This window comes from Carassius auratus, unplaced genomic scaffold (genome assembly GCF_003368295.1).
Source record: "Carassius auratus strain Wakin unplaced genomic scaffold, ASM336829v1 scaf_tig00214880, whole genome shotgun sequence".
NCBI classification, from domain to species: Eukaryota; Metazoa; Chordata; class Actinopteri; order Cypriniformes; family Cyprinidae; genus Carassius; species Carassius auratus.
Window position 1 is genome coordinate 51,953 of NW_020527841.1, and position 26,343 is coordinate 78,295.

Below are 26,343 nucleotides of genomic sequence, written 5' to 3' on the forward strand. Positions count from 1 at the left end.
GAGGATTTGTATTCCGGGCTGTTTATGTGTGGAGTGAAGTGGATAAATGTTTGGAGAAAAGATGAAGGGATTCTGAAGAAAGCTGGATCATATATGCATCATTGTGAAGATATCGTATACTACATAACTGTCAGGGAAAAAAAGGTACCGTGGAGGTACAACTTTGTTCCTAGGAGAACAAAACATGTAATGGTACCTTTAAAGTACACAACAGGGCCTTAAGGTACAATTATGTTGTGTTAGGCTGCAATTGCAATTTTGTACCTTTATTTTTCTGAGAGTGAGGGTTTAAGGGGTACACACAATTTTGTGTTATCTTTCTGTAAATTAGAATGTATCCTGTTGTCTTGTTGTCCTATTTTCTGAGCAAAAAATAAATAAATAATTAGAAATTGACTATCATACTTTGAATCTCATTTAAGTAGGTGTCTTCTGTAAATAATGGATACAGAGTATTTATGTGATCTCAGCATAGAGCAATACAACCAGAATCATTAGATGACATTAAAAGAGTCTATTTAGGGATCACAGTGCAGCCCTAAAATACTAATCAATTGTAATATGAAATCTTTACTCATCTCTGCCATTGTCCTTCAAACCAATAGGTTTTACCCATTTGTCAGCAAGGAGTTTTAATCATTTAAAATTTTGTAAAAATTTGTATAATCACTTTTCTTAATAAAAAAAGTGCATGTCAGAATAAGTATTTTGTTTCATTTTTACCTAAATATATTTGCTATGCAGAATGACAATAAAACATTTATTTCAACCATATTTTGATATTTTATTTTCAAATTTTTAAAAAAACATTTTAGCAAACATTCAGTAACTTTTCTTTTCTTTTCATGGGGGTAAAAACAATAAAAATATATATAAACTTTTATTAGCAAATATCCACAATTTAACGAAAGCGAAATGAAAGTTGCATCATCCCTGTCTGAGCTCTTCAAGGCAAGTTTTAAGTTAATAATCAAAAATGTTTTGTAGAAATATCAGCATTAAAAGCACATTTCAGTCCCTTAAGCAAAAGATTACTCAAGCTTATTATTTTTTTTCAAGTCATTGATGTATTCATTTCATTTAATAAACAGCATTTGAGATGGTTTTGAATTTAGTGCAAAGTAAATTTCTGATTGGTTAAAAAAAAAGCGCAGGCTTGCCTGTTGACCTTGTTTATGATTATTTGCAGAGCTTGGGAGATGTCACATGAACAAATATATTTTCTCATATGTCAAGTAGCTCTAAGAAATCTGAACACAGTTTGTGTCATTTAAAATTGGACTAGTTTAGCTAGTAAAAAATAAATCCTTTTCTTTTCCATGGGTGTTCTTGTTTGCAGCCAAGTAATAGATAAAAGCTCACATTTGCTTTTGTGTAGGCAGTTACGTGCTGCCTGGCAGGCTGAGAGAAATCTAAGGTTACCCTCCCTGCCAACACCAGGGTTTTGTAATCTCGACCCTGCGTGAGGAGGGGTATGTTTTGTGAAACTTTCCTCCCCACCCATAACATCGCTTCTGCGTACAATGGAAATGATCATATCTCTGTGTCTGAACAGGAGGAGAGGAAATGAACACATTAGAGGGTGGACTGTAGAACATGCAGCTACATGCTAGATAGTTATCTCTTTCAGAAAATACCAGATAATTATTGACCTTTTAATATTAAGTCCCGGTTAAGTTTCTTTTGTAGTTGATCTTCCATGTGAATCATTCTCACAGCGCCCGTGGCTACAGCCATATCCTCAGCCATTCATAATTCATCATATGCTCACCGGAATAAGAGAAGAATGCATAAGAATATATTATTTATTATAGACGCCCTGAAAAATCACTGCTTCTGTTTACTTCCAAATATTCTTTTACACTTTTTGTCATATAAAATAAGTATTCTTAGCTTTGTGTGAAATTCATGTGAAAGGGCTTTTTTTTTTATCACAAGATCCATAAAATACTATTAAGATCGTGGGATGTTGTAAAATCATTAAAGAGATGTATATGAAATGTTCCACACCACTGAATATCTTTTGCACAGAAACCCAAAGCTTCTTTTTTTCAGTCTTCTAAATGAGGTTTCACAGGGTGTGGAACAACATCCAGTTGACTTGGAACTCTCCGCATAGCTAAGAACAGGAAAATACAGGTTTTTTGGGGGGTTTTTTATGTAGAAAAGTACCTTGAGATGGAGGCTGATAATACTAGAGGCGGACCTTGTTTTGTCTGGAACGCCACTCGCCAGCTAATTAGATGCAAATAGACCTTTGATTTATCTTTTCCTAACTTGTCCTGTTTCTCCACGCAAGTGGAACGTAGCCGAGAAACTTTAGAAGAATGGGTCAAAGATTAGTGTTCTAGAACATACCATTCTTGATATAAAGGAAGCTTTTAGACGGATTATTTATAATATGCCTCACAACTCAGTTGGAGGGCTGTATGATTTTTTTGAAAGAACTCTCTTATGCTCTCTATGAAAGCATTAATTGATCAAAAATGAGTATGTGGAATTTAAAATATGTTAAAATCTGTTTTATTGCTGTGATGGCAAAGCTGCCAGCAGCCATTACTCCAGTTTACAGTGCCATATCACCCTTCATAAAACATTTTAATAAACAGTTTTGGTGCTTATTATTATCAATGTTGGACACAGTTGCGCTGCTTAATATTTTTGTTGAAACCATGGCACAAGCAGCATTTATTAGTAACGTAAGAGTCTTTACTGTTATTGCTAATAGTGAATAGTGATATAAGTGCTGTTTAGTTCTTTTGAATCTCATTGGTCATTCATTTTTGAGAGGGATTTTTTTTTTTTTTTTTGAGTCATTTGTAGGGACTTGAGGTGTAGTTTTTGGTGAGTTTTTGGTTTGCTTGTTGCGTATGTGTCCTAGACTCATTATCGAGGGCAAAATACTGTAAATCCTAGTACACATTCCAAAGGAAGTGGGTGGAGACGGTGAGAAAAAGGGTGTAATTCAGTCTGAACGGTATCAATTAATGAGTTCAATTATATCACACCAAACAGCGGCAAAACCCATTTTCCTGTTATATATTTTTTTTACTCTAATGAAGGTTTTATCATGTTTGAAAAATGATTCAGACACAAAGCTTTAAGTATGGAAAGGCTTCTGAACTCAGAGCAGGTTCTTAAAGCAAAAATCAGATGCTAATAATGTGAATGATTCAGGACAATGTTTGTGAAGTGTGACGTCACATACAGCCAAGTATGGTGACCCATAGTCAGAAGTTGTGCTCTGGATTTAAGTGCACGCACACACAGCAGTGAACACACACAAACCGTGAACACACACCCGGAGCAGTGGGCAGCCATTTATGCTGCATCACCCAGGGAGCAGTTGGGGGTTCAGTGCCTTGATCAAGGGCATCTAAGTCATGGTATTGCCGGCCCGTGACTTGAACCCACAACCTTAGGGGTAGGAGTCATACTCTAACCACTAGGCCACGACTCCCCATGTTGATGTTTCTATGCAGTTCATGTACGATTTTTTCACCTGTTTAACTTCCATTAGTTAAAAATCATGAGTCTGATTGCTCTTTCGTCAAGCCACAGGGTTTGAGATGCTATTCATTCCTTTTTTATTGCCCTAAGATTAATTCATAAGCAGGGCCTTCAGATTTTGCCTCAGAATAACTTATCTCAAATATGAAATGTAATTTGGTAGTTTGTGTTTAAATGCTTGTGATACTCTGAAAGTGTTTTCCATTCCAGAAAGATTCAAAGCTTTTACAATTTTTCTGACTGAATAGCTCTGAGTGGTTAAAAAAAACTACGTTCCTCTTTCAAACAATTATGACAAGAAAAGAGGCATTATAGTGCATTTTCCATTTTCTTTGTATTACTGAAGACGTTTTGAGTTAAATGTGAGAAAATGAAAGAAAATTGGAATGGTTACGAAAACTGTCATAATGCATCCAAAAAGCAATTGTAATTTAACTCTTTAAGATGCAAAGTATATTATATCTGCATAAATAGTTTTGAAAAACTAGACTTTTTTTTTTTTTTTAGAGTACATCAATCTGATTAAAACATTTTAATTAAATCATTACTCGCACTCATGTTGCTCCAAACACGCATGACTTTCCTTCATCTGTGGAAAAGGAGAATTTTTAATGAATTGTATTAGTCACTCTTTGCCATGCAGTTACACTGAATGAATACGAAGGCTTTCGAGTCTCAACAAGGAAGCACCATCAAAGTATCATAAAATACAATTGACAAGTTATATTTTAAGTCTTCCAAAGCCATGTGAGAGATTAGGGTAACAAATGTGTGCCTGTTATCTTGCTGCAACCGAATCAATGAGTTAAACTTTCCAATTCATGAATGAATGAATCATTTCCAATGCCTGCATCTTACACATGATAGGTAAAAATCGATAGCCTGAATAAAAGCTTTGGATAAAAGCGTCTGCTAAATGCATAAATTTAATTAATTAAGCTTTGATTGTGTTTACAGTGTGCAATATAACATGTGTTGTTTCGCGTGAAAAAAAAAACCACAGTATTTTTCACACAATTCACTTATCTGTATGCCGCTGTTTTCACTGTCATAAAACCGGCTGATGACTTCCTTGTTCTGTAAAGGACGTATTTCTCCTTCAGAAATACGTAACGAGTTCTGATTGGGCCAGCGGTTCCTGTGTTGTGATTCGACACCAGTTTAGAGCAGGCTGACCTCCTGGTTACGTGATTGGACTCGTTTTGGAGTAGTTTTGAGAAGCAAGTGGGCAGGAGCGTGTGTTGGAGATGTATTTATAGTCACAGGGGCGATTTACTGACGAGATGCGCATGAAAGTCGCATTTGTTTTTTTGCACAGCACTAACATTTAGTTAACAAAGCTAAACAGCGTTGCCCTTTGTGTAATAAGTTACAGAAACTGTTAAACGCACCAACTTAAATAATAAAATACACTTACCGGTTGTGGTCCATTAACAACGCCTTCTCCAGACAAAGAGGGAACTGCTCCATCTTTCAAGAATAATCTTTTTGCGAATCCGGCATTAAACTGATTGAGATTGAGGAAGTTGTCCTCAGCAAGCTGTCCTCAGCAAAATGAGCTGCACATAGTTTTACATGTGCATTATAATTTTCAGGAACTGAGTAAAACATAAATTGTAACCATAAATCTCCAAGTACAGCGTCCCTGGGAAGGCCAAGCAAAGATGATTGAGATGAAAAAACAGCGTTTCAACGACATGGCTAACACAAACTTAGCTCTTGCTTCTTCTCCGTCTAAACGCAACAAGGCCACGCCCCCCTTTTTGTGAATTCATGGGGGCGGAGGTTAGTCAAAAAACTGTTTTAGTGACGTCATTACTGCAGGAACTAGAGGGCTATAGTCCAAAAGGGTCTTTTTTTTGTAGGCGAATTCTGTTAAATAAAATATCTCGCTTGGCATTGAACTTTGAGCTTTAATATTTTATAGATTTTAAACAACATTTAAAGTTTAAAACATGGGATCACAAAGAAGGGGACCTTTAAATTTAATTTAATTTAATCTTTAGAGTGGTTTTGACACATAATTGTTATACTTTTCAGATTAATAACATTTTTCCTTTTATTTTCACAGAGGTAAATGATGGTGTCTAAATAATATCAGCTTTTATTTTTATTTTTTTTATTTAATTGTTTATTGCTTCTCATTTCTCTTTGAATTAATGGGGTTTAGCATATTTTTCAGTGAATATTAATACTTCTAGCTCTGTTCACCCATTGAATATGCATATCCATAATCTGCACACTTTCCGAATTCCTCATTCCCTATGGCTAACATGTTTAAATCGTTTTTTTTTTTTTTTTGATGCATGAAAAAAATTTGCTCGTTCAGTTATTACATTTACATTTACATTTAATCATTTAGCAGACGCTTTTATCCAAAGCGACTTACAGATGAAGACAGTGGAAGCAATCAAAAACAACAAAAAGAAAAGTTATGAGTCACTTAGTATTGGTGACTGAATCTGCATAATTCGCATCTCGTTGATTTGTAACGCTGTTTTAGCTATATTTGTCCAGATCCAGATCCATTCCGGCCTGTTTTTCTCATCGCTTGCAGCTATCAATGACCCTGGAAAAGTGGCAATAACCGCAGTTCTCCTGTCCAAACCCCAACCAGCTCCACTGTCACCATCAATTGCATCAGCGTCGCATGTTTGTTTCCTGTCGACCGTGCGCGGTCTATAGACCACAGAGGGTTAGATTGAACACGACTGGTGAGCGGAGCCGTGCCAAGAAGTGTGACGGCTGCCAAAGTGTGCGCTGCGTGTCCCATTTTCTCAGGGGGGACAAAACAGACATGACAAGGCAATCTCCACACAGTCAGCGTTCCCGTGGCAACGCCGGTCAGGTTATTTATCTGCAAGGTTAATGGGATTACGACTGTTAACAAAGATAGTGGATTGAGACAAACATGTGCCCGTCGGACTGAAGAGAATGTGACACAGAGTGGTAGCTGTTAAGCTAAATGACTCAGCTAGCCCAAACAGATGGTGCTCAATACATACACGCGTCATAAAACAGTTTGATGGCCGGCGTTCCTGGTTTTTCCCTCCAAAAGAGATCTGAATATGGCACCGCATATTTGGAAGCGTTTGCATCGTCTCGCCTGTATGTGTTTTACAGTTGATTTCGATTTTCGTTTTCTTCGGTTACGTAACGCTGCAAACATGTGCCAAAAAGTTCAGCTTTTGTCTCATTTATCCATAGAACATTGTTCCAGAAATACATCTGGGTATTCATTAGCAAACTTGAGGCTCTTTTTTCCAGTAAAATATAAAGAAGTATCTGATCATAAAAGAGAAAATTACTTAAAACGAAAACTTGCAGAAGAAATTAAGGCACTGACAGTTATTTTTTTTCTTTTCCATTATTTTAAGCATGAGTCTGTTTAAATACAGCTAGGTTTATGCTCAACACGATTAAAACAATTTGCCAGTGATATATTCTCTAATATCTTTCACAGTTTGAAGATGACTACTCATTGAAAATGACTACTGTCTACTTTAGTAATATTCCTATACTATTCAGATTAATACAATTACAGAATAACTTTCTTTTTGCTAGATTTATGTTCAGCAAGATCAAACAATTGCCTATGGTGTGTGTGTGTGTGTGTGTGCTAGATATATGTCCATATTAGGATAGAGATATGCATATGTATTTCTATGTAAGTAACAAATACATGTATGTTTATATATATATATATATATATATATATATATATATATATATATATGTATATGTTTATGTGTGTGTATGTCGTACTGTACTGTATATTTCATGTTTTATTTTGAATGAAAAAGAAGACAAAATTACTGATATAGAAGATTGGCTGAGAATTCTGTTGTTTTCTTTGCTCCTAGGAACAACACTTGTGGCTTCATGTTTTTATAATGTTAGACTTTTGAACACAGATGTTGTAGCTGTCATCTTGTAGTTCGTAGTCACTTTTTTAGGGATCCAGCAGAGTGCCTTTGCACCTGTCTTTACAGGGAGCCCACTCATAAAAAAAATAATAAAAAAAACATTGCTAAACGTCTTCTGAAATTGAATTGAAATATCTGCTAGAGAAAAGTGCATGCAACCAAAACTTTTTTCATCCTTTTTTTTTTTTTTTTTTTTTTTACAATATGGCAGGTCAAATCAAACCCATCTGAATTCCAGTTACTGTCTTTTCAAGAGACCATTATAACACACTTACTTTTTCCATCAGTGATTTTATATTTAGAGGTGTTTGCTAAGGCAAAGACTATGGAATACACAAGAGGTGTCACTCTGTATACTTCTGAATGGGAAAAAACGCAACGCTCATTATGGCCACTCAAGCACAGGAAGCCACGCCTTCTGAATGAAATAGCCAATCGCTAATCTGTAAAGTCATAGCGTCACTGCAGCAGCCGTTAGAAGTCATGGTTGCTATAGAAATATATTTGCTATTTGAGCAAATTAAATTTGACACAGTTTTCAATTTTGTTTCAAATGAATTATTGTAGTTGAACAGTTTTGGAGAATTTGATGTTTCCCCATTTAAAGAGATAGGAGTTGCACTTGCATGCCCGAGAGGCGTTTCAAAGATGACCACTGAGTGATGTGACTTGGACTTGGACTTTGGCTTAGTCAAGCATTAGCCTCCTTGCTAGGGCCAGAATATTACAGAGTCTTTTTGACTAGTATAGGGCCTGTAACTACCCTAGAAACTGCACTGAATAGCTAAGCAACGTTTTGCAATATTTTTCAAATTCATTTAGTGTGATGCTTGTTAAATAAGTCTTCATATGATCAGATGTCATTTTACAAGATTATGCATGAAGAAATCCAGATAAGTCCGAAAGGGATTTCCATTTTCTTGCATCTGTAAATGTGTTTTTGATTTTGAATTTGCATCTAGGGCCTTGTGTTTCATTATTAGCATTTTTACACTATCCAGTCCCACATTCCCTTCATTCATTCATAAATTCAGGCCTTAGGGCAACACAAACAGCATACTAATCCAAGATGTGTTTTTATCGCAGCTTCTGTCATCAATAAAATAAGTTACATAGAGCCACCCCTTGGTTTAATCCCAGGTTGTTTACAATTAAAGTTTGATTAACAATAAATCAGATGATGATATAGTTGTTTTATTTTTTTAATATTTTTGCATTCCCAGGCCTGAGATAGGCGGAAGAAAATGTTGTTTCGTTCTCATTATCATTATCTCGCTCCTCCTGTCTCTTTCTGGGAATCAGATCACGCAGAATTAATCCAATTAGTGTCTCTGTTAATTAGCCTGCTATTCCAAGACTGAGATATAAATTAGAGCTTTCAAATTGTTTGGTGAGATTGTTCTGAACACTAATTAAAATGCAGTGTGAATTATATGAATTGGCAGGACATAAAAGATTTCTCGGCTGAACGAAATAAAGAAGTTGGGAAAGTAGTCCGATTTAACACACAGCTGCAAGATTGCAAGTACTTCAAGTCTCCTATTGAATCAGGAGCAGTCTTTTATTTATATGAGGCTGTTATAGGTTTATTGATATTTCTGTTATATACAGAAAGACCATGAGGAGTGTAATGGCTGATAAACGGTAAGGCTGATGACTCATACAACATGTAATTATTCAAGTCGGTTTGTTCTGCTTTAACTTTTATGTATTGCTGCATTAAACTGAATTTTCTGCATTTGATGGGGTGAAAGACGTCAGCAAACACAATGGCTTGCTACATGATGCATGATTGCATGGACTAGTCACACCTGTACTGTAAGAATTAGTTATATGTACCTGTATATATCAGTGATGCAAATTTACATTTAAATTCAGGCAAATGTTAAACTTGTGGAGCAGCAATAAGAATGAAAGTATTGCAGCATAATTGCATCTCTCAGGGAACTTTTTGAAAATACAAATATGTATCGCTTGCGTCTCAATGCCTTGATGTTGGAGTGTCAATGAAAAATTCAAAAGGGCTTCAAGGCATATAATATCATCTTATGATCCATACCGATGACCTTAAATGCTCTGAAATGTATTTCAGCAGAAATTCTCAACAATCAGTGAAAGGTAATGAATCCATCAGGGTTTAATTCATTCATTTGCTCTGAGAGTGAGTAAAAAAAAAAAAAGCTGAAGAGAAGTCTGTTCCGTAGCCCTCAAATGTCATCGACACTTATGCATATTCAGAGGCAAAAATGCATTTTGTTCAGTTAATAAATAAAGATTTCATTAAGTTAATATTTCATTCTGTTCCTCACTTTAATGATACAGTACCCTTCAAACATTTTGGGTCAGTATGTTTTAGTGTTTTTGAAATAAGTCTCTTACCAAGGCTGTAAGAGACTCTGTGAAATTTAAAATCTGTTTCATTTGAATATATTTAAAGGGGGGATGAAATGCTATTTCATGCATACTGAGTTTTTTTATACTGTTAAAGAGTTGGATTCCCATGCTAAACATGGACAAAGTTTCAAAAATTAAGTTGTACGTTTGAAGGAGTATTTTTGGAACAAGAGATAGGTTTGTCACAAGTTCGTAAGTTTTTTCGAGTATGGGTCTGTGTGACGTTAGATGGAGCGGAATTTCCTTATATGGGTCCTAAGGACACTTCTCCAGGAAGAGCTCGCGCGCTCCCGTAGAGCAGAGCAGAGACATTCACTGACCAGAGCGATAGAGCGATATGTCACCAAAGCAGCAGACCAAAAATTATCGTTTATTTCTCAAGGATGATGCAGTCCCAACGAAAAAGGGTCACGATCATGTGTTAGAACCGCAGGCGGTGAGTAAAACTGCTTCAAATATCTCTGTGTTGTTAACTTAGCTATCGGCGCGTAAGCACATCAAGTAAACAACATGCGATGTTGGTATCAAACTGCACTTCCCACATGTACACCTTTAAAGAAAAAGAAAAAAAAGACGACATAAAGTGGAACTTAGTCATTTTCCAAAACCGCTAAGCAAATATATACAGTTTCAATACATACCACATAGAGACGTCCTGCTGTAGTCGTTGCTGCTGCTGCTCTTGTTCAATTTCAGCCTCGGGATCTGATTCTGGATCATAAATAAACGGCTGAATCTGACTGTTAGCCATGGTTTGTTTTGGATGATGGTTTTTTTTCCTCACAGTAATGCCACAGCTTCCAGCCGCTCTCAACGCAAAAGCTTACATGCGCTTGTGATTCTGTAGCTCCGCCCACACGTCAAGCCTCCAGCCGCTCGTGTTTTTCCGGGAAAAAACGGTACAGACTATCTTTCTCTTATAAATATAATAAAACTAAAGACTTTTTGGAGATATGAAGGATGCAGTACTACTCTATAGGTACTCAAGATTAACAGGATATTGAGTGAAAACCAGCATTTCAAACCTAAAAAAAATTCAACCCCCCCCCCCCCCCTTAAAACCTAAAATCTTGTTATGGTCCTTCAGAAATTGATCTAATATGCAGATTTGGCACTCAAAAACTTTTCTTCTTTTTATCTATGTTGAAAACAGTTGTGCTGCTCAATATTTTTTCAGGATCCTTTGATGAATAGAAAATAGGAAGTTTATAAGAATATAGCATTCAAAAATTCTAAAGAAGAGATTCTTAAAAAATCTTTTGTAAGTTTAAAAAGTCTTTTACTATCGCTTTTGATCAATTTAATCCTTGCTGAATAAAATTACAATTTTCTTATTTAATAAAAAAAGCACTAATTCAAAACTCAGCTTGACTGCAGTTGGTGACAGAATTCTTGCATTGTACAGTCTGCCACAAAAAAAAATCTTCAAATGATATGGGTTTGGAACAAGGTGAGAGTAAATAATGACATTTAATTCTTTTAAAGGAATAGCTTGGGCTAAAACTGTTCTACTACTCTACACTCCCCCTCATGTGTTTCCAAACTCTCTTTCTTCTGTGCAGCACAAACTCAGATATTTTGAAGAATTTTTCAACTGTTTTTATCTGCATAATGAATATTATAACAATAAGGGTGAGTAAATGATGGCAGAATATTAATTTTGGGTGGAACTATCCATGTAAGTCTCATTAATTATCTTGTCATATCTCCTCTGATGTTTTTTTTTTTCATTTCTCAGTCTGTAAAGCAGAGTTGATAGGCTTCCTCTCTGTGTTGCTGCAAATTTGTTGAGTTTGAGAGAGCAAGACACGAGAAGACATGACAAAACTGTCAGCTATCACCTTCCCTCAACACATCTCTCAGTGTGACGCGGTGAAAGCTGTTGCATCTCGCAGCTCGTGAGCCACATCGTCTGAGGTGACCGGTCGTCAGTTATGTATACGGTCCTTAAGGACGAACAAAGTGTTGAAGCGTGGGAGACGTTGAGCGACTTTTAAAGGAGAGAGATCCAAAGATCACCCCAGCAGGGTGGATGTAGTGTCACTGTCGCAACTGAAGGCACCAGCAGAGCCAATTGTTTAGTGTGTGACATGGAGAGATTAAATGGTTCAGTGAAGATTTGTGGACTGTCAGTTGGACGGATGTGGACGACGTGCGGGAAATTCCATAGGCCAATAACTTAGGATGGAAACCACGTCTTGATCTATTCACAAAAGAACTGGGATGACTAATTAATTAGGAGATAAGAAAGTGGAGGGAATTCGTCTCAGCTTTGTGCAGGTGTTTTAAGTCTATTTCAGAGTAGATGGTGACCTCGTTGCTGTGGGGGGCTTATGTCAAATCTGGCTGAATCTGGAGGAGAGATTGAGTATTCCAGGTGAAGTGTCTTTGTGCGGATATCCTACTCCTGCTGGGACAAAAACCGACAGCTGGTTCGGGCTTACCGTGCCAGCACTTAACAAATCAGAATAGAGGAGTCTGGCCAAAGGAGAGAACAATGGGGAGGTGGAAAGGGGTAATCCAGCATCAATCTAAGATTCATATTAGCACCGAGACTCTATGCCTAGGCGAAAAAAAACAAGCGGCTGACTGTCGTCTGAGCTGCCAGACTAAAAGCATAGATGCCGAACCCTGAGGAGATACAGTGAAAGCCAGGATAACCCTTAGGATGTGTTTAATTGGCTTCTGACATTGGAGAAAAAAACGGCGTGAGATTGTAGAATCAATTCATCATTTTGGACTTGGACAGCCGTGTTTTACAAAAATGCTAAAATATTCACAGCTGAAAAACCAGTTGCTTTTTCGTTGCTAGAAAATTGATGTCAATTAGCAGAGCTCCGAGGAGATTTCTGCACTGCAGCGGCAGGCCGAGAACTTTGAAATGACCTACTTGTCCCCTCATTAATTGGGTAAGAGGAGTAACCTTTCCTTAAATGTGGAGAAGCATGACTTCTTCTGTCCCAAGGGAAAGTGATCTGACCTTAATCTGTCAGATGGAAAAGAGAGCTCTCCCATTCTCTCATGGTCTCAATGTTCCTGTTCCAGTGACCTAAGTATAGGGTCAAAACTGGTCAGGGCATATCAGGCTGTTTAAGTATTCGATTACTTGGTCCATTAGCGGTCTACCAATATTTTATTCTATTTTATTTTGTTTTATTTTTAGCTGTGCATTAGAATTTATTTATTTGTACATTTTAGGCATTATTCAGTGACTCTTTCTGCAGGTCACATCAATGACAAATGACTGTCTTTAAGTCTTTATGAGTAAATGATTGAGTCATTCAGGCAACCCAATGGCTTTCTTCAAAACCATCAATTTATTCAGTAAAGCAACAAGTGGCTGTCAGTGAGTGAGTCATTGAATCATTCACTGAACCCATTAGTTAAAAAAACACACATTTTTGTTAATGGAAAAAAAAATCCTTGGGGAACCTTGCAATATTGGTGTATGGAATATAAGGTACTCAATATGAACTTATTGCTTTTGTATTACTTTGTTTTTAAAAAATAAAAAATAAAAGTGTAGACTGTTACGGGTTTTCTTGTGGACCCAAAATCTACCTGTTTGACAGTGTTTGACTTGTTTGGTTTTCCATATTCTCCTGTCAACCAATGAACCACACCAGTCATACAAGCCAAACTCTGTCAGACTTGTGTCTATAAGAATATCATAAGGATATACAGTGTATCGACTGGGAAAATAAGCGTGACTGAGCTCAGCTGGGAGTCGACAGACTTTTGGCTCAGAAGATTAGAGGCAACATCACAACCACGTTCAGACCCTCAAGCTCGAAGGCAAATCTGATGTGCCGTCTTTGAACCTCCGGCATAAAAATAATTTGGTTATAACTCAAAAGTTGCTTCAAAACGCAAGCCCATTTTTGACTCTGCTTTTGATTGGCATGAGGTCGGTGTGTACTTGAGATAGTGTTGCGATGGCAACCATGCACCATTTGAACCAATCCCATGAGGTTTTTCTCATCTCCACCCACTTTTGACTATCTAGGCTGGGAAGAATATCAGCGCGAGCAGTGCTGATGATAAAATTATAGTGGTTAGTTAAATTTCGTACCTTCTTGTGACTACGAGTATTCTGGTTGCCATAGCAAAGTCTGTTTAATCTGACTCTGGAAAAACAGATCCCGAAATTGGAGTGATTAGCTTCAGGCGCCCCATAAATGCACTTCAGAAATTATAATAACATATCGCTGTGTACATTTGTCCTTGCAGGAAGCTGAAAATGGTGATTAAAATGACAGTTTTCCGTAGATAGTTTGCAAGGATTGTTAAAGAGAAGCACAGTTGTTTTCACTGCTTCTAAGAGTCCCATCCAGACATAGCTGTTTACCGCAACCCTCTACATGTCACAGATTATTATTCATATACTGTGTGGGAGACATAATTTGATGCGCAAAAGCATTAACCATTAGGAGGCAATTTACGTACACCACTATGACATGGACTCTGATACGTCTGCCACCAACGGTAATGAAACCATTCATCAGTTTAGTGCTGCATGTTTGCAGAACATGTGAGCTCATATTTCTCTGTCTTAGACCAACACAGATGGCTGATGAGTGTCAAATGATAGCTCAACAGCATCATGAGAAGAAGGATTTATGTGCGGAAAAAGTTTGCAATGCATTTGGCTAATTCAGATTTACATTGCAAATGTGTACTTTTCCTCAACTGCTAGACAGAGATGAGTCAATGTTTAGTCAACAGAGGAATAATTTAATTCTGTCCTGGTGTGTGATGGACTCCATCTAAAACAGCATTTGGCAAATTCATTTTTTTTAGTTTAAATGATTAGGCATGCTATTTTTATAAATCAAGAGGCCTGGATGTTAACTGAGAGACTACTTGAAATATTTTCACTTTTAAAAGTAATTTGCCACACTGCAGGACCTTTTAAAATTACTTAGTGAAAAAAAAAATGTGATTAAAAATCGCTGGAAATAAAATACTCTCCATTACACATTGATATAACTTTTAGCCTAAAATCATGATTTTAAAAAGAGCATTATGCATAAAATATATGCACAGTATAATGTATAACTTGAGTGCTTTTGAAGTTGCTTTCTAGCATCTGCCAATGTGTAAATGTAAAGTGTTTTTTTTTTTTTTTAATTCTTCAATTTTCTCTTGTAGGCACATATGGACCACGTAGGTGGGCCTCTGCTTATCCAGAATGTGGAGAAAGGAATCAGTCTCCGGTGGATATCCCAGATCTAGACACCCAGGTCTCTCAGGAGTGCCAGGAGCTAACCTTGGATGGCTTTGAATCCAAAACATCAAACAGGACCACCATGAAGAACACAGGCAAAACAGGTTCTCCAAAGAATGAAGCTCTTCTCTTCTGCTCTCCAATCAGAGCTTGGACCTTCATTGAACTTTTAGCTTCAGGCCACCTAAATGTTTAAAATATTTCCAAATAATTCCATTTTAAGAAACAGGGTTTGCAAGCGTCTCATCATGACAGACAGTTGCATCAGGTCTGGAGAGTTTGAAAATTTGCAATGCCCTCATAAAGTTCCTATAAGATCTGTCATGATGCCTTGCGGATGTGAAAATCTGAGCAGTGTTATTTTATTTAGTTTATTTGTTTATTTTTTCGAATACTTGAACTTCCATAGATTTTAGTTTTTTTTTTTAAATGATTTAATTTCTTTCCAAAAAAATCTTACTGACCTTTTAACTTTTGAAAGCTAGTGTGAATAATTTGAGTGAAATCTGTACTTTCATCATCATCATCATCAAAACAATATTTTAATTACTATATAAGTATTGTAATTGAAAAATAGCCTATTCTTCTAATTTTCTAAATTTTTCCTATTTTTAATATCCGTAAAGACTCTTATTCAGTCTCTTACACCTTACTACCATAATCAGCAAAATCTTTCTTTTTGGCTTACAAATCTAAAGGATGATGGTGCGAAAGCATATTTTGCGCATTTCAAATGTTGCTTTATGGTGGTTTTAATTAGGAGTGATCTGGAGAATGGCACACTGTAGAGTGCTATATTTACTCCTGAGAGGGGTTTTGGGAATGCTTGCCAGGACCATAAACACGCTGTGGCATAATTACCATAGTAGCTTTTTCTGCTGTTTACAGTGCACAGCGTTAGATCCTTTAAAACCCCAGCACCACGAATGTCTCTTGAGTACCACGAGTCTGTAGCCCAGTGTGTGTATTCACCAAAAGATCCTATCTCTCCACAAACATTCCTCATATCCACTTTAATCAGTTTGTTTGTTCTCACCCCAGCACTTTAGTTTACTTAAGAATTAAACAGAGATCTCCACATGAGAGCTTTGCTGATACGAGATGCTTTGAGTGCTTCCTTGTAGTTCATCTTGGGTTTTTTTTTACACTCAACAAAGGACATGGATGGGCAGGCCTTGAATAATTCTTAGAGTATGTATATATATATATATATATATATAATTTTTTTTTTTTGTTGTTGTTAAATATGTATGATGTGGCTAAGTATTTTATGAAATGAAAACCAATTAACATGGCCATCTTTGTTGTTTTATTATAATTGTATTTTTTTATTCATTTTTCATTCTCCTATCCTATCACAAAATATAGAAAATTATATTTAATTATAAAGAGATTTTTAAATGTAATTTAAATAATAAATGTAATACTTTTGTGATCTGACTTTTAACATTTTTCGTTAATGTTCTGATTTATTAAAAATAACTTCAGTAATGATGCTGATGATGCACGTATTTGAATTTAAGTGGATTCAAATGTCCGAAAGGTTTTAAAATAGCATTGAATTTGACCAAGTGCATTAATTGGCCATGAAAAAACAAGTTGCATGAAGTAGTTATCCTGTTTCTGCAGAATCTACCCAGCAGAAGAAATGGAAGATATTCAATTTGTTTACCAATCCAAGCTTTAAAGTGTCAAGAGGTCAACTCTTAATGCGGTATAATGTGACGGTCTGTGCAAGGAAAGCCCTTGGAGCTCAATTTGATGTGTCCGTTCTGGCCCGCGGAGTGCATACTCAGTTTATTCTGCATTATTATTTGTTTTAAAGGTCCTTTGTCAACATAAAAAAAGACAAAATTCCCCTGGAACATTTTACAGTCTGAAGAAGAGTGGGATATTAAAATATGTATATATCTGCCTGCATTATGTGTTGTTGAATTTCACTTAAACAGTACATATACTTGGCAGTCTTAGTTTTACATACTAAAGCTCATTAATAATAATAATAAAAAAAGTCTTCTTTTTTTGTTCCAGTGTCTATTGTTCTAAAGAATGATTACTTTGTGAGAGGGGCCGGCCTACCTGGACGCTTCAAAGCAGAGAAGGTGGAGTTTCACTGGGGGAGCACCAATGGATCAGCTGGTTCTGAGCACAGTATCAATGGAAAGAAGTTTCCAGTAGAAGTGAGTGTCACATTATGTCAACAGCACTAAAAAACAACAACATCAGTTCCACTTTCAGAGTTTTTGGTATGTTAGTGCCATTACTCTGGAAACCTCAAAATCTCAAATCTCTTGTCAACAAAGAAAAATAGTTGGCAAAAGGCTTGAAGGAATCCATTGTTCTTTACAAAATCCAGTTCATAACAGTCCTTGTGAATAGCCCTTCAACTACCCACTTTCACGTAAAAAAAATGAAAATCTTATTAGGAATGGATTTTAGTCGAGGAGGATAATGTTATTAAATGAGTTTCTTCAATAAAATGAGTTAATTCAAGGATTCCACCTTGACTCGAGTAGGTTGAAAGTGGTGTACTAATCTGCACTAATTGAAGAACCTCTCAATGAAACTGAGATCGATAGCTTTTATCGACTTGATGGTGCGGCAGCTACATTTCACTGAAGAGCAAGGATATTCGGCTTCCATAACTCTCGCCATTAATATTATATGAGTTCTGGTCTTCTTTCACCAGTTCATCTTGGTGTGTAAATGGGCAGACTTGTTTCTATTCAGTGTCATTTCAATTATTGTAATAATTATTTTAGGCATTTTTATCATTATTTTATGATGATACTAATCAGACATAATAATGTTTATTCATTATATGTGTGTGTGTGTGTGTGTGTGTGTGTGTATATGTGTATATATATATATATATATATATATATATATATATATATATATATATATATATATATATATATATATATGGAGAATTAAATATTAATATATTTATTATTTATCATTTATTTAATTATTTGTCTTTTTATTTGTAGTATTATTAATTTGTTTTGTTTTATAAATGAATTTTGTGAATATGAGAAAAACAGTACCCAGCACTCATCTCAGTCAACAATAATGAAAAGCCTTAATTTTTAACTAAGTGTAATTCCTTTCCATGCCTTACAGGGTGCTTCTACTTGTTCTCAACAACCTTCCAGTTCAAAAAAAGTGTCTCTTTTGCATTACAGCTATTATTTTGTGGAGAATTAGTATTAGCACTTGCTGTAAACCTTCTCCATTTGCCCTTGAGAACACTGGATGCACATTTAAGTTTGAGAGCTGTGTGAGACAAAGTTAGGTGCAAGAACCGGTGTACATTGCAATTGGCCTTCATTTTGAGATTTCTGAGAAAATAGTGCAAAGCCAGAGAATTCTGGAATTGGATAATCAAGTTAAATATCATTATGCAATTGCACATTATACACTTGATCTTGTGAAGTCAAGTGTACGCTGGCCTTTTTTGGTTTCTGTCCCATTTTGATTCATTAACTAAACGTGTTTGTGCTGTGCTTTACTTTCGTTCACCATAAACTCTGTATTGGCTCTTGGAGGAAGCTAATTGGCTAATGAGGTTTAGTGATAAATGAGTAATATATTTCCCCCTGAGAAGACACAATAAATGGACACCATTAAATTCTGTGATTTAAACAGGCCTGAAGGAGACTGATTGGTTTTCATTAAAGACCTTAACTTTGTTCTCTCTTCTCTTTATTAGTGGTTTAATTCATTGTCCACCCCTTCTGACATTGTCTGGTCTTAATTACTTTGTTTGGAGGTTAGTTTTCAGTTGCCTAGCTTTTGCCTGAAATGCCCTGGGTTCCGTTGGAATGTCTGTTGCCTTGCCTTGTCTCCTTTGCAGAAATAGCTCTTTATTTCATTCCATTTAATTTCAGTGTTCAAACAAGGTCAGAATATAGAAATGAATCCTAAATTCTTGAGCCGAACCCTACTGGCATTTCTCCATGAGCTAGCGGTGTTTCTTTTCTATCAGTGCAGTGTCTACACAACAGCAGTTTGAGGATGGGAGAGCAAAATCATTTGTATTCATCAGTCTAAGTTTGTTGGAAATTAGCTGGCACAGAGGTCAGACGACCTGGGCTGGCTCCACCTCTATGGCAGCACTTTCTCATTAGAGGAATCGACTTCACTCCGTAAATCCCATTTTACACAGAAATACGATTGATGTGTATCCGCACACCGCTGGATAGCCGCTAAGCATTATCTAGCGATTTAAAACCCAAACACAGTGAAGCTAGAGACTGAGAGGAGATGCATCCAATTATCTCTCGACGATTTCTTTTGACCTCTGCCTCAAATGTAGGCACAGTAAATTCAACTACAACAGCAATAATGTTCATTTTATTTTTTTGGCTTTTTTGCCAATTTTTTTGTGTTGCTTGCCAAGGCAAGCATCAGCTTTAAGTATTTAAATGAACTCTTAACCTGACGTATTAAACTTCAGTACATACTGTTTGCATTATAGATGTTAACCCTGTAAAGCCCAACGTGAGAAAGTGGAGCTCAATTCAAAGATGAAAAAACACTTTTTATTCAGAGACCCAAAATGAGAGAAAGAAAATATAGTTTGGTAAAGACAACAGACTACTTAAATCAATGAGAGAACAGATTACTGTCATAAAATGCATAAAAATAACCCCTGGATTTCTCAAAAATATCTTATTTTTAATGATCAAAGCTCTGTTCACATCATATCAATATTTTTCAAATAAATTATATGTGGATAATCAAGTAAACCTAAGTTGCTTCAATCTAGTAAATGTTATTTTTAGGTTTAGTTTATAAAAACCTCTAAAGATTTCATAGCCAAAGTACATATGCAGGCATTTTTACAAATATATTTAAAGCACTTTTACTTGCTAAAAAAGTATAAATGATCAATCTGAGAACAGGAGATATTAAGAAGATTGTGTGTATGTGTGAAACAGGGTTTTGAGCAAAGTTTTGATCGTGTTAATAATTCAGAGGACTTAGATTCATGTATCAGATATGATACAGTAGCCTTATTAAGAATTAAATCATATCTTACATTGTGCAGTTTTTTGAGGAAGAATGTTCTTTAATTTTTTAAAGTGATAAGACTTGTGTTTTTGTGTGTGTGTGTGTGTGGGTGTGTGAATGATCGTACAACCAGTGAGCAGAGCCATATACCTGCTGTATCCATTTATCATATACAATAAATCCATATCTATGGAACAGAGTGCAAGTATGCATCTACATAGAAAGTTCTGTTGTGACTTGTGAACTGTTTTTAATGTAGTAAGTGTCAGATTCTGTAGCAAATTTGTCTAGTTTCTAAAAGATTGGGTTACATTTGGATGCCTCTTCTTTTTTTTTCTTTAAAAAAGTATTTTCCTATCCTAAATGTAGGATCATATGGTTAGCCGCGTTTTATTTCTTTGTATTTAGCAATATTTTCTCATCTCCTGTCTAAACAAGCTGCCGCCATGTGAGTTCAGAAGCACTGGTCTAACAAAACGAGAGCTGCTATTTTTCTTACATGCACCATTAAATGACCAGGGAAATGTGCTTAAGCGGAGTCTACAATATGAAACGAAGATAGAACAACACAGGCAGGCAAATAACGTCGGCGCACGAAATCGGCTGCCAGAGAATAAGCTCAATTGGAACGTGATTGTCATAGCGAGGCTTAATCTTATTCCCTGCATTTCAACGATCTCTTTCACGATTGCTCAGCTGCTGTGAGCTTTGACATGCCATTCATCCCGCTTTCCTTTCTCTCCCTCTCTCTCTTTGTAAGATCGTCCCTGTTTTTTCTGTAATAGTAGATTTAGCATTTATTTGACACATGGCACTTTGTGCGTTTGTTCAGAGGCAATGTTTAAGGCAACAAAGACATGTTGTTTATTGCGCCGCGCCGAGGGGATTTGCTTCTGAGGTTCGCTTTCTTCCCAAATCCGTCCTCAGAGAGAAAGCGTTTAATCCTTAGTTGTCTCAGATGTCAAAATGGGGAGTGATGAGAGAAGTAGGATATGCCAGATACGCCGTTATTGTGTGTGTGAAGACGATGAGAGGAATATCAATTCGCGAGGATTTGACAGCGCTACTGTACCAGTTTCGATACCACAATGCATTGTGTTTACCAAACAGGAAAGTCAAAGCAGAACATTAGTACGAGCCGTTTCATACCCTGTCAAATAAGAATGCAGTTATAAAACCATGTTCTCATCTCTTTGCCTTATAGATGCAGATTTATTTCTACAATTCGGATGATTTTGACAGTCTGAGCACCGCGATAAAGGAGAGACGAATCATCGCCGCCATGGCTGTCTTCTTTCAGGTGAAGATCTTCTTTGATTTTTGGGGGGATTTTCGGATGTTTACCAGCCTGTGAAATAGGGTTTTATAGCTTGTGGTACCAGACACTAAGAACATCTGATAGATTTGGATTGGGCCCATGTAGCCTCAGGGCCTATTTTCACCATTAGCAATAGGTAGAAGAAAGCGCAGACGTTTTCTGCTGCCCTCTAGCCATCTCTCTCTCAAAGTATAATAGAAGAAACTTCTAAACTTCAGTTTCAAAGAATAATGAAAATCCATGGGGCAAGGCATTGCAATGGGAAGTTAAAGTATGCTTAACTGTTTCAGAAGTTTAGCTGCAAGACTTTGTGAGTGACTAGCATGATGAAGTGGCCTTCTAACTTTGCCTGTTCAAAGGTCATGCAATTCATGACAACGACGCAACCAAGGGGTCAAAATTTGGAATGGCCTTTTTTGGTAGATGTAGATAGCCATGTATTCTGATGAAAATAGTTATATAATGCAATTTATGTAGTTCAGTATATTAGGTTCAGTATATTAGTATATTAACCGGTTTCTATGTTAATGTTTTTACATTTTATTTATTCCTGTGATGCAAAGCTGAATTTCAGGATCATTACCTCAGTCTTCAGTTTCACATGATCCTAAAATCATTCTAATTTGATAAGATTTGGTTCTTAAGAAAACATTTATTATAATAGTAAATGTTGAAAACCGGGATGCATTTCAGAATTTACTGATAAATAGAAAGCTCAAATGAACAGCATTTATATGAAAAAATAATCTTTGTTACAATTTAATGTGAATAAAGTATTCATTTCTTGTATATTACTGACCCCAAACATTGGAATGGTAGTGTAGAAAAATAATGATGAGTGATTAAATGCAAATGCCAGATTAATATTTCTGCCTTTGTAGAAATGCAATTGTAATTGCATTCCTACCAACATTTTTTGTTTGTTTTTACTGAGGGACAAGTTGAAGAAAGTGACATAACAGGGAAAAACATATGTGACCCTGGAGCACAAAACCACTCTTTAGTTGCTGGGGTATAGTATATTTGTAGCAATAGCCAAAAATACATTGTCAGAATTATCAGAATTATAGATTTTTTTGTTTTATGCCAAAATTTAAGTAAAGATCATGTTCCATGAAGATATTTCCTACTGTAAATATATTAAATTGTAATTTTCGTTTAGTAATATGTATTGCTAAAAACTTCATTTGGACAACTTTAAAGGTGATTTTCTCAATATATATATAATTTTTTTTTTTTTTGCACTCTCAGATTCCAGATATTCAAATAGTTGTACTTCTGCCAAATATTGTCCTATCCTAACAAACCATACATCAATGGGCTTATTCATTCAGCTTTCAGAAGATATATAAATCTCAATTTAGAAAAAGACCCTTATGACTGGTTTTGTGGTCCAGGGTCACATATACCATTATGTTCCTACCAGCATTCTCTCCTGTTTATTTTTAGTTTATTTTTTCAACTGTGACAAATGTTCTTATCAAGGGTGAAAATGGCACATTTTCCACGCTTTTCTTAATGAGTCAAGCCAAAAAGGAAGATTTGTGGTGCACAGCCTCAGTATTCATGGATGTCATATGAGTGTATAGAGAAAACTGGCTTAATGGGTCAGCGTGATGATCCGTGAAAATAACATAAGCATTTTTTGCAGCGCGGCACCGCATTCATTCCCTTTCATTCACAACATGCTTTGCACCCTCGCATACAGTAGGTTTTTACACACCTTAACTAATGTGACAGGCCTATTCTTCACACTGAAAGTGGAACGCAGGTGTGTCCTATGTTTATCCATTGTCATCAGGTGAAAGAATAACCTACGTCGGCGGACTTAAACTCTTTCGCCCACATGCGACAGTGTTATAGCTTCCCGCTGTTAGTGTTTAGACGAATGGTGTCATGTGGAGTGTGACATGTCCGTTCCTGTGGGCTTTATATAGTTAATCGATGTGGAGCTCCTGTATTGGTGGTTCCTTGGGCTCTTTTATTGCCACCTAGTTGAACCAAATGAATCCTCAGAGAGCATAAGTGAGTATATTTCATCTCTGACCTGAATGAGCTTCTCCATCAACCTGAATAAAAGGTGCTTATGTCAGCGTGCTCTAGTTTTTAATGTTGCATAAGCAGAGAACATGGGAAACTTGTGTTCGATAATAGCAGGATTTAAATGCAGCCCATTCTTTTTGTTTCTTTAACACAGAGAAACAGAATCATCGCTAATTTCATGCCGCGTTTTTCTGTTTTTTTTTTTTTTTTGTCTAGGTGGGGAAAAAAGACAACACTGCAGCTGAGCCCATCATCACAGGTCTCAAACGGGTAGTCCATCATGGTAAATGCTGCCATATGAACAGCTTTCAGAGTGCACAATTATAATATAATAAAATGAAATAAAAATATATAAATGTAATGAATAATAAAAACCGATCACCTAAGCCATAACACAAAAAAAATATATATATATATTTTTGGTAAATACAGTTATTATGTTAGCTATATGGCTTTTTAGAGATTAAAATGTCAAAGTGTTGCAGTATTGGTTCTAATGGAGGAAAAGTGAAGTTTTTCTAGGTTCTAAAAGAACCATGCATTTCAAGTTAAGAATTTCAATGGAATTAATTACATTGATGAGAAAATAATTATGAATTTTGAATTGCTTATATATATATATATATATATATATATATATATATATATATATATATATATATATATATATAGTTAACTACTATGAAACCAATTACTATCAAATATTTGGGGCCGGCTTTTATTTATAAGACTGCAAAACACTACATTTGTGAAATATTATTACAATTTAAAATATGTTTTCTTTTTTTAAAATGTTATACAATGTAATTTATTCCCACTATACAAAGCTGAATTTTCAGCATCATTTCTCAGGTCTTCAGCATCACATCATCCTTCAGAAATCATTCTAATAATATGCTGATTTGCTGCTCAATAAATATTTATATAGCTATTATCAGTGCTAAAAACAGCCGTGCTGCCTAATATTTATGTAGAAACCATTTATATGTTTTACAGTTTTTTGGTGAAAAGAAAGTTCAAAAGAATAGCATTGATTTAAAAGACAATTTTTTTGTAACATTCTAAAGGCATTGACTGTCTCTTTTTGAGCAATTCCACGCATTTTTGCTGAATAAACGTTTTTTTGTGTGTGTGTGTGTTTTTTTTTTTTTTTACTGAGCCCAAACTTTTCAACAGTAATGTAATTGTAAATGTAATCCAAACTCTCTCCAAGGTCCTAAAAATTTATAAAAATGCAATCACTGCATCTGTTGTTAAGAATCTTGGCCCACCCAGTTACAGTCTGGAAATAAAGAGAAAGCTGGGCAGATGCTTTTATTTCTAAATGCCAGAAGATCTAACAATAAGATAATAAAATGTCACCAAAACCTGTGTATGTGCCACGTGTGCATCACATCTTGCTGCCTCATAGTGCGTCATAATATCTCCTTCAGTCTTGGAGTGTTTATTCTGTGTCTTTTATTTAACAGAGAAGGAAACAAACCTTGGTCCATTCATACTGAGGGATCTGTTGCCATCATCCTTGGGAAGTTATTACCGCTACACCGGCTCGCTAACGACACCTCCCTGCAGTAAAGTCGTAGAGTGGATCATCTTCAGTCAGCCTGTTTACCTGTCCTACCACCAGGTTCGCAAATACACAAACACACACACACAAATCTTGCCTACATGCACTTTACATTCATATGATCATGTGTTACCTCCAGCTGTGTGCACTATGCTTGAAATTGGTCTGCGTTCATTCTCCTGTGTCATATTCTTACCATCTGCAAGCAAGCACACAAACACATACAGACAATATAACACTAGCAGTGTGACTCATCTGCTGTGCTCCCAAATGTTCCTGGAAATGGGACACAGAAATGAGAAATGAGTGCAGAAGAAATTTATGCATGTATATGTATATGTGTGTTGTAGATATATAGTATCATTACATTGTATATAATGAAGTGTTGTTGATCTAAGGATGCACAATATATGTGACCCTGGGCCACAAAACCAGTTACAAATGTCAATCTAAAGGGAGATATATACTGAATAAATAAGCTTTCCATTGATGTATGGTTTGTTAGGGTAGGACAATATTTGGCTGAGATAAAACTATTTGAAAATCTGGAATCTGAAGGTGCAAAAAATCTAAATATTGAGAAAATGTCTTCATGGAACATGATTTTTACTTAATACCCTAAAAAATTTTGTCATAAGAGGAAAATCTATAATTTTGACCCATACAATGTATTATTGAATATTGCTACACATATACCAATGCCACTTATGACTAGTTTTGTGGTCCATGGTCACATATTTGTGATTCATATACCATAATACCATATCAGTATTGTCCAGCTTTAGTGTTATTTATGTATCTATTTATTTATCTGTGCTTGTTTGTTTTGTTTTATTTATTTGTTATACTAATTAATAATGGTCATTTAAATAATAATTTATAAATAATATATTAAATTAAATAATTATATATATTTTTTTTTAATTATAATAATATATTGTATTATTAATTCAGTTAAAAATAATAATATAGTATTGTTATTTTAATTATGTATACTAACAATACAGATATTATTTTCATTATTTACTCATTTCCATAATATTGTTAAGTAATGCAAGTCATTTTGATGTTGATAGTAGTAATAGTCATGTTTTTATTTGTATAAATGGCAATAATTATGTAATATAAATATTTTTCAGTCAGATTTTGTTAATTTTGTTTTGTTAAAGTTCATTAACGGTATAACCGTCACTCAGCCTTTTTGAACTTCTTTTTGCCCCGAAACGAAGAACGAAAATTAACATAATTTGAAGTATATCGGGGCCTTTATTCCACATAACGTAGAATAAAGCCAAAAAGTCGTACCCAGCACGCACTTCTGAATAATTTCATACATTCT

At 35.6% G+C, this 26,343-nt stretch overlaps 1 protein-coding gene across 1 annotated transcript in view; it reads left to right on the plus strand.

Annotated features, from left to right (window-relative positions):
• LOC113093115 (receptor-type tyrosine-protein phosphatase gamma-like) overlaps window positions 1–26,343 on the plus strand; it is a gene marked incomplete at its 3' end in the record, with an annotated part of 65,760 nt that overhangs the window by 25,207 nt on the left and 14,210 nt on the right. The window contains exons 3-7 of the mRNA XM_026258955.1: window positions 14,982–15,161; window positions 17,089–17,237; window positions 21,281–21,376; window positions 23,654–23,720; window positions 24,907–25,064. Of these exons, the coding sequence (XP_026114740.1) occupies window positions 14,982–15,161; window positions 17,089–17,237; window positions 21,281–21,376; window positions 23,654–23,720; window positions 24,907–25,064 (650 nt within the window). The remainder of the gene's footprint in view (window positions 1–14,981; window positions 15,162–17,088; window positions 17,238–21,280; window positions 21,377–23,653; window positions 23,721–24,906; window positions 25,065–26,343) is intronic.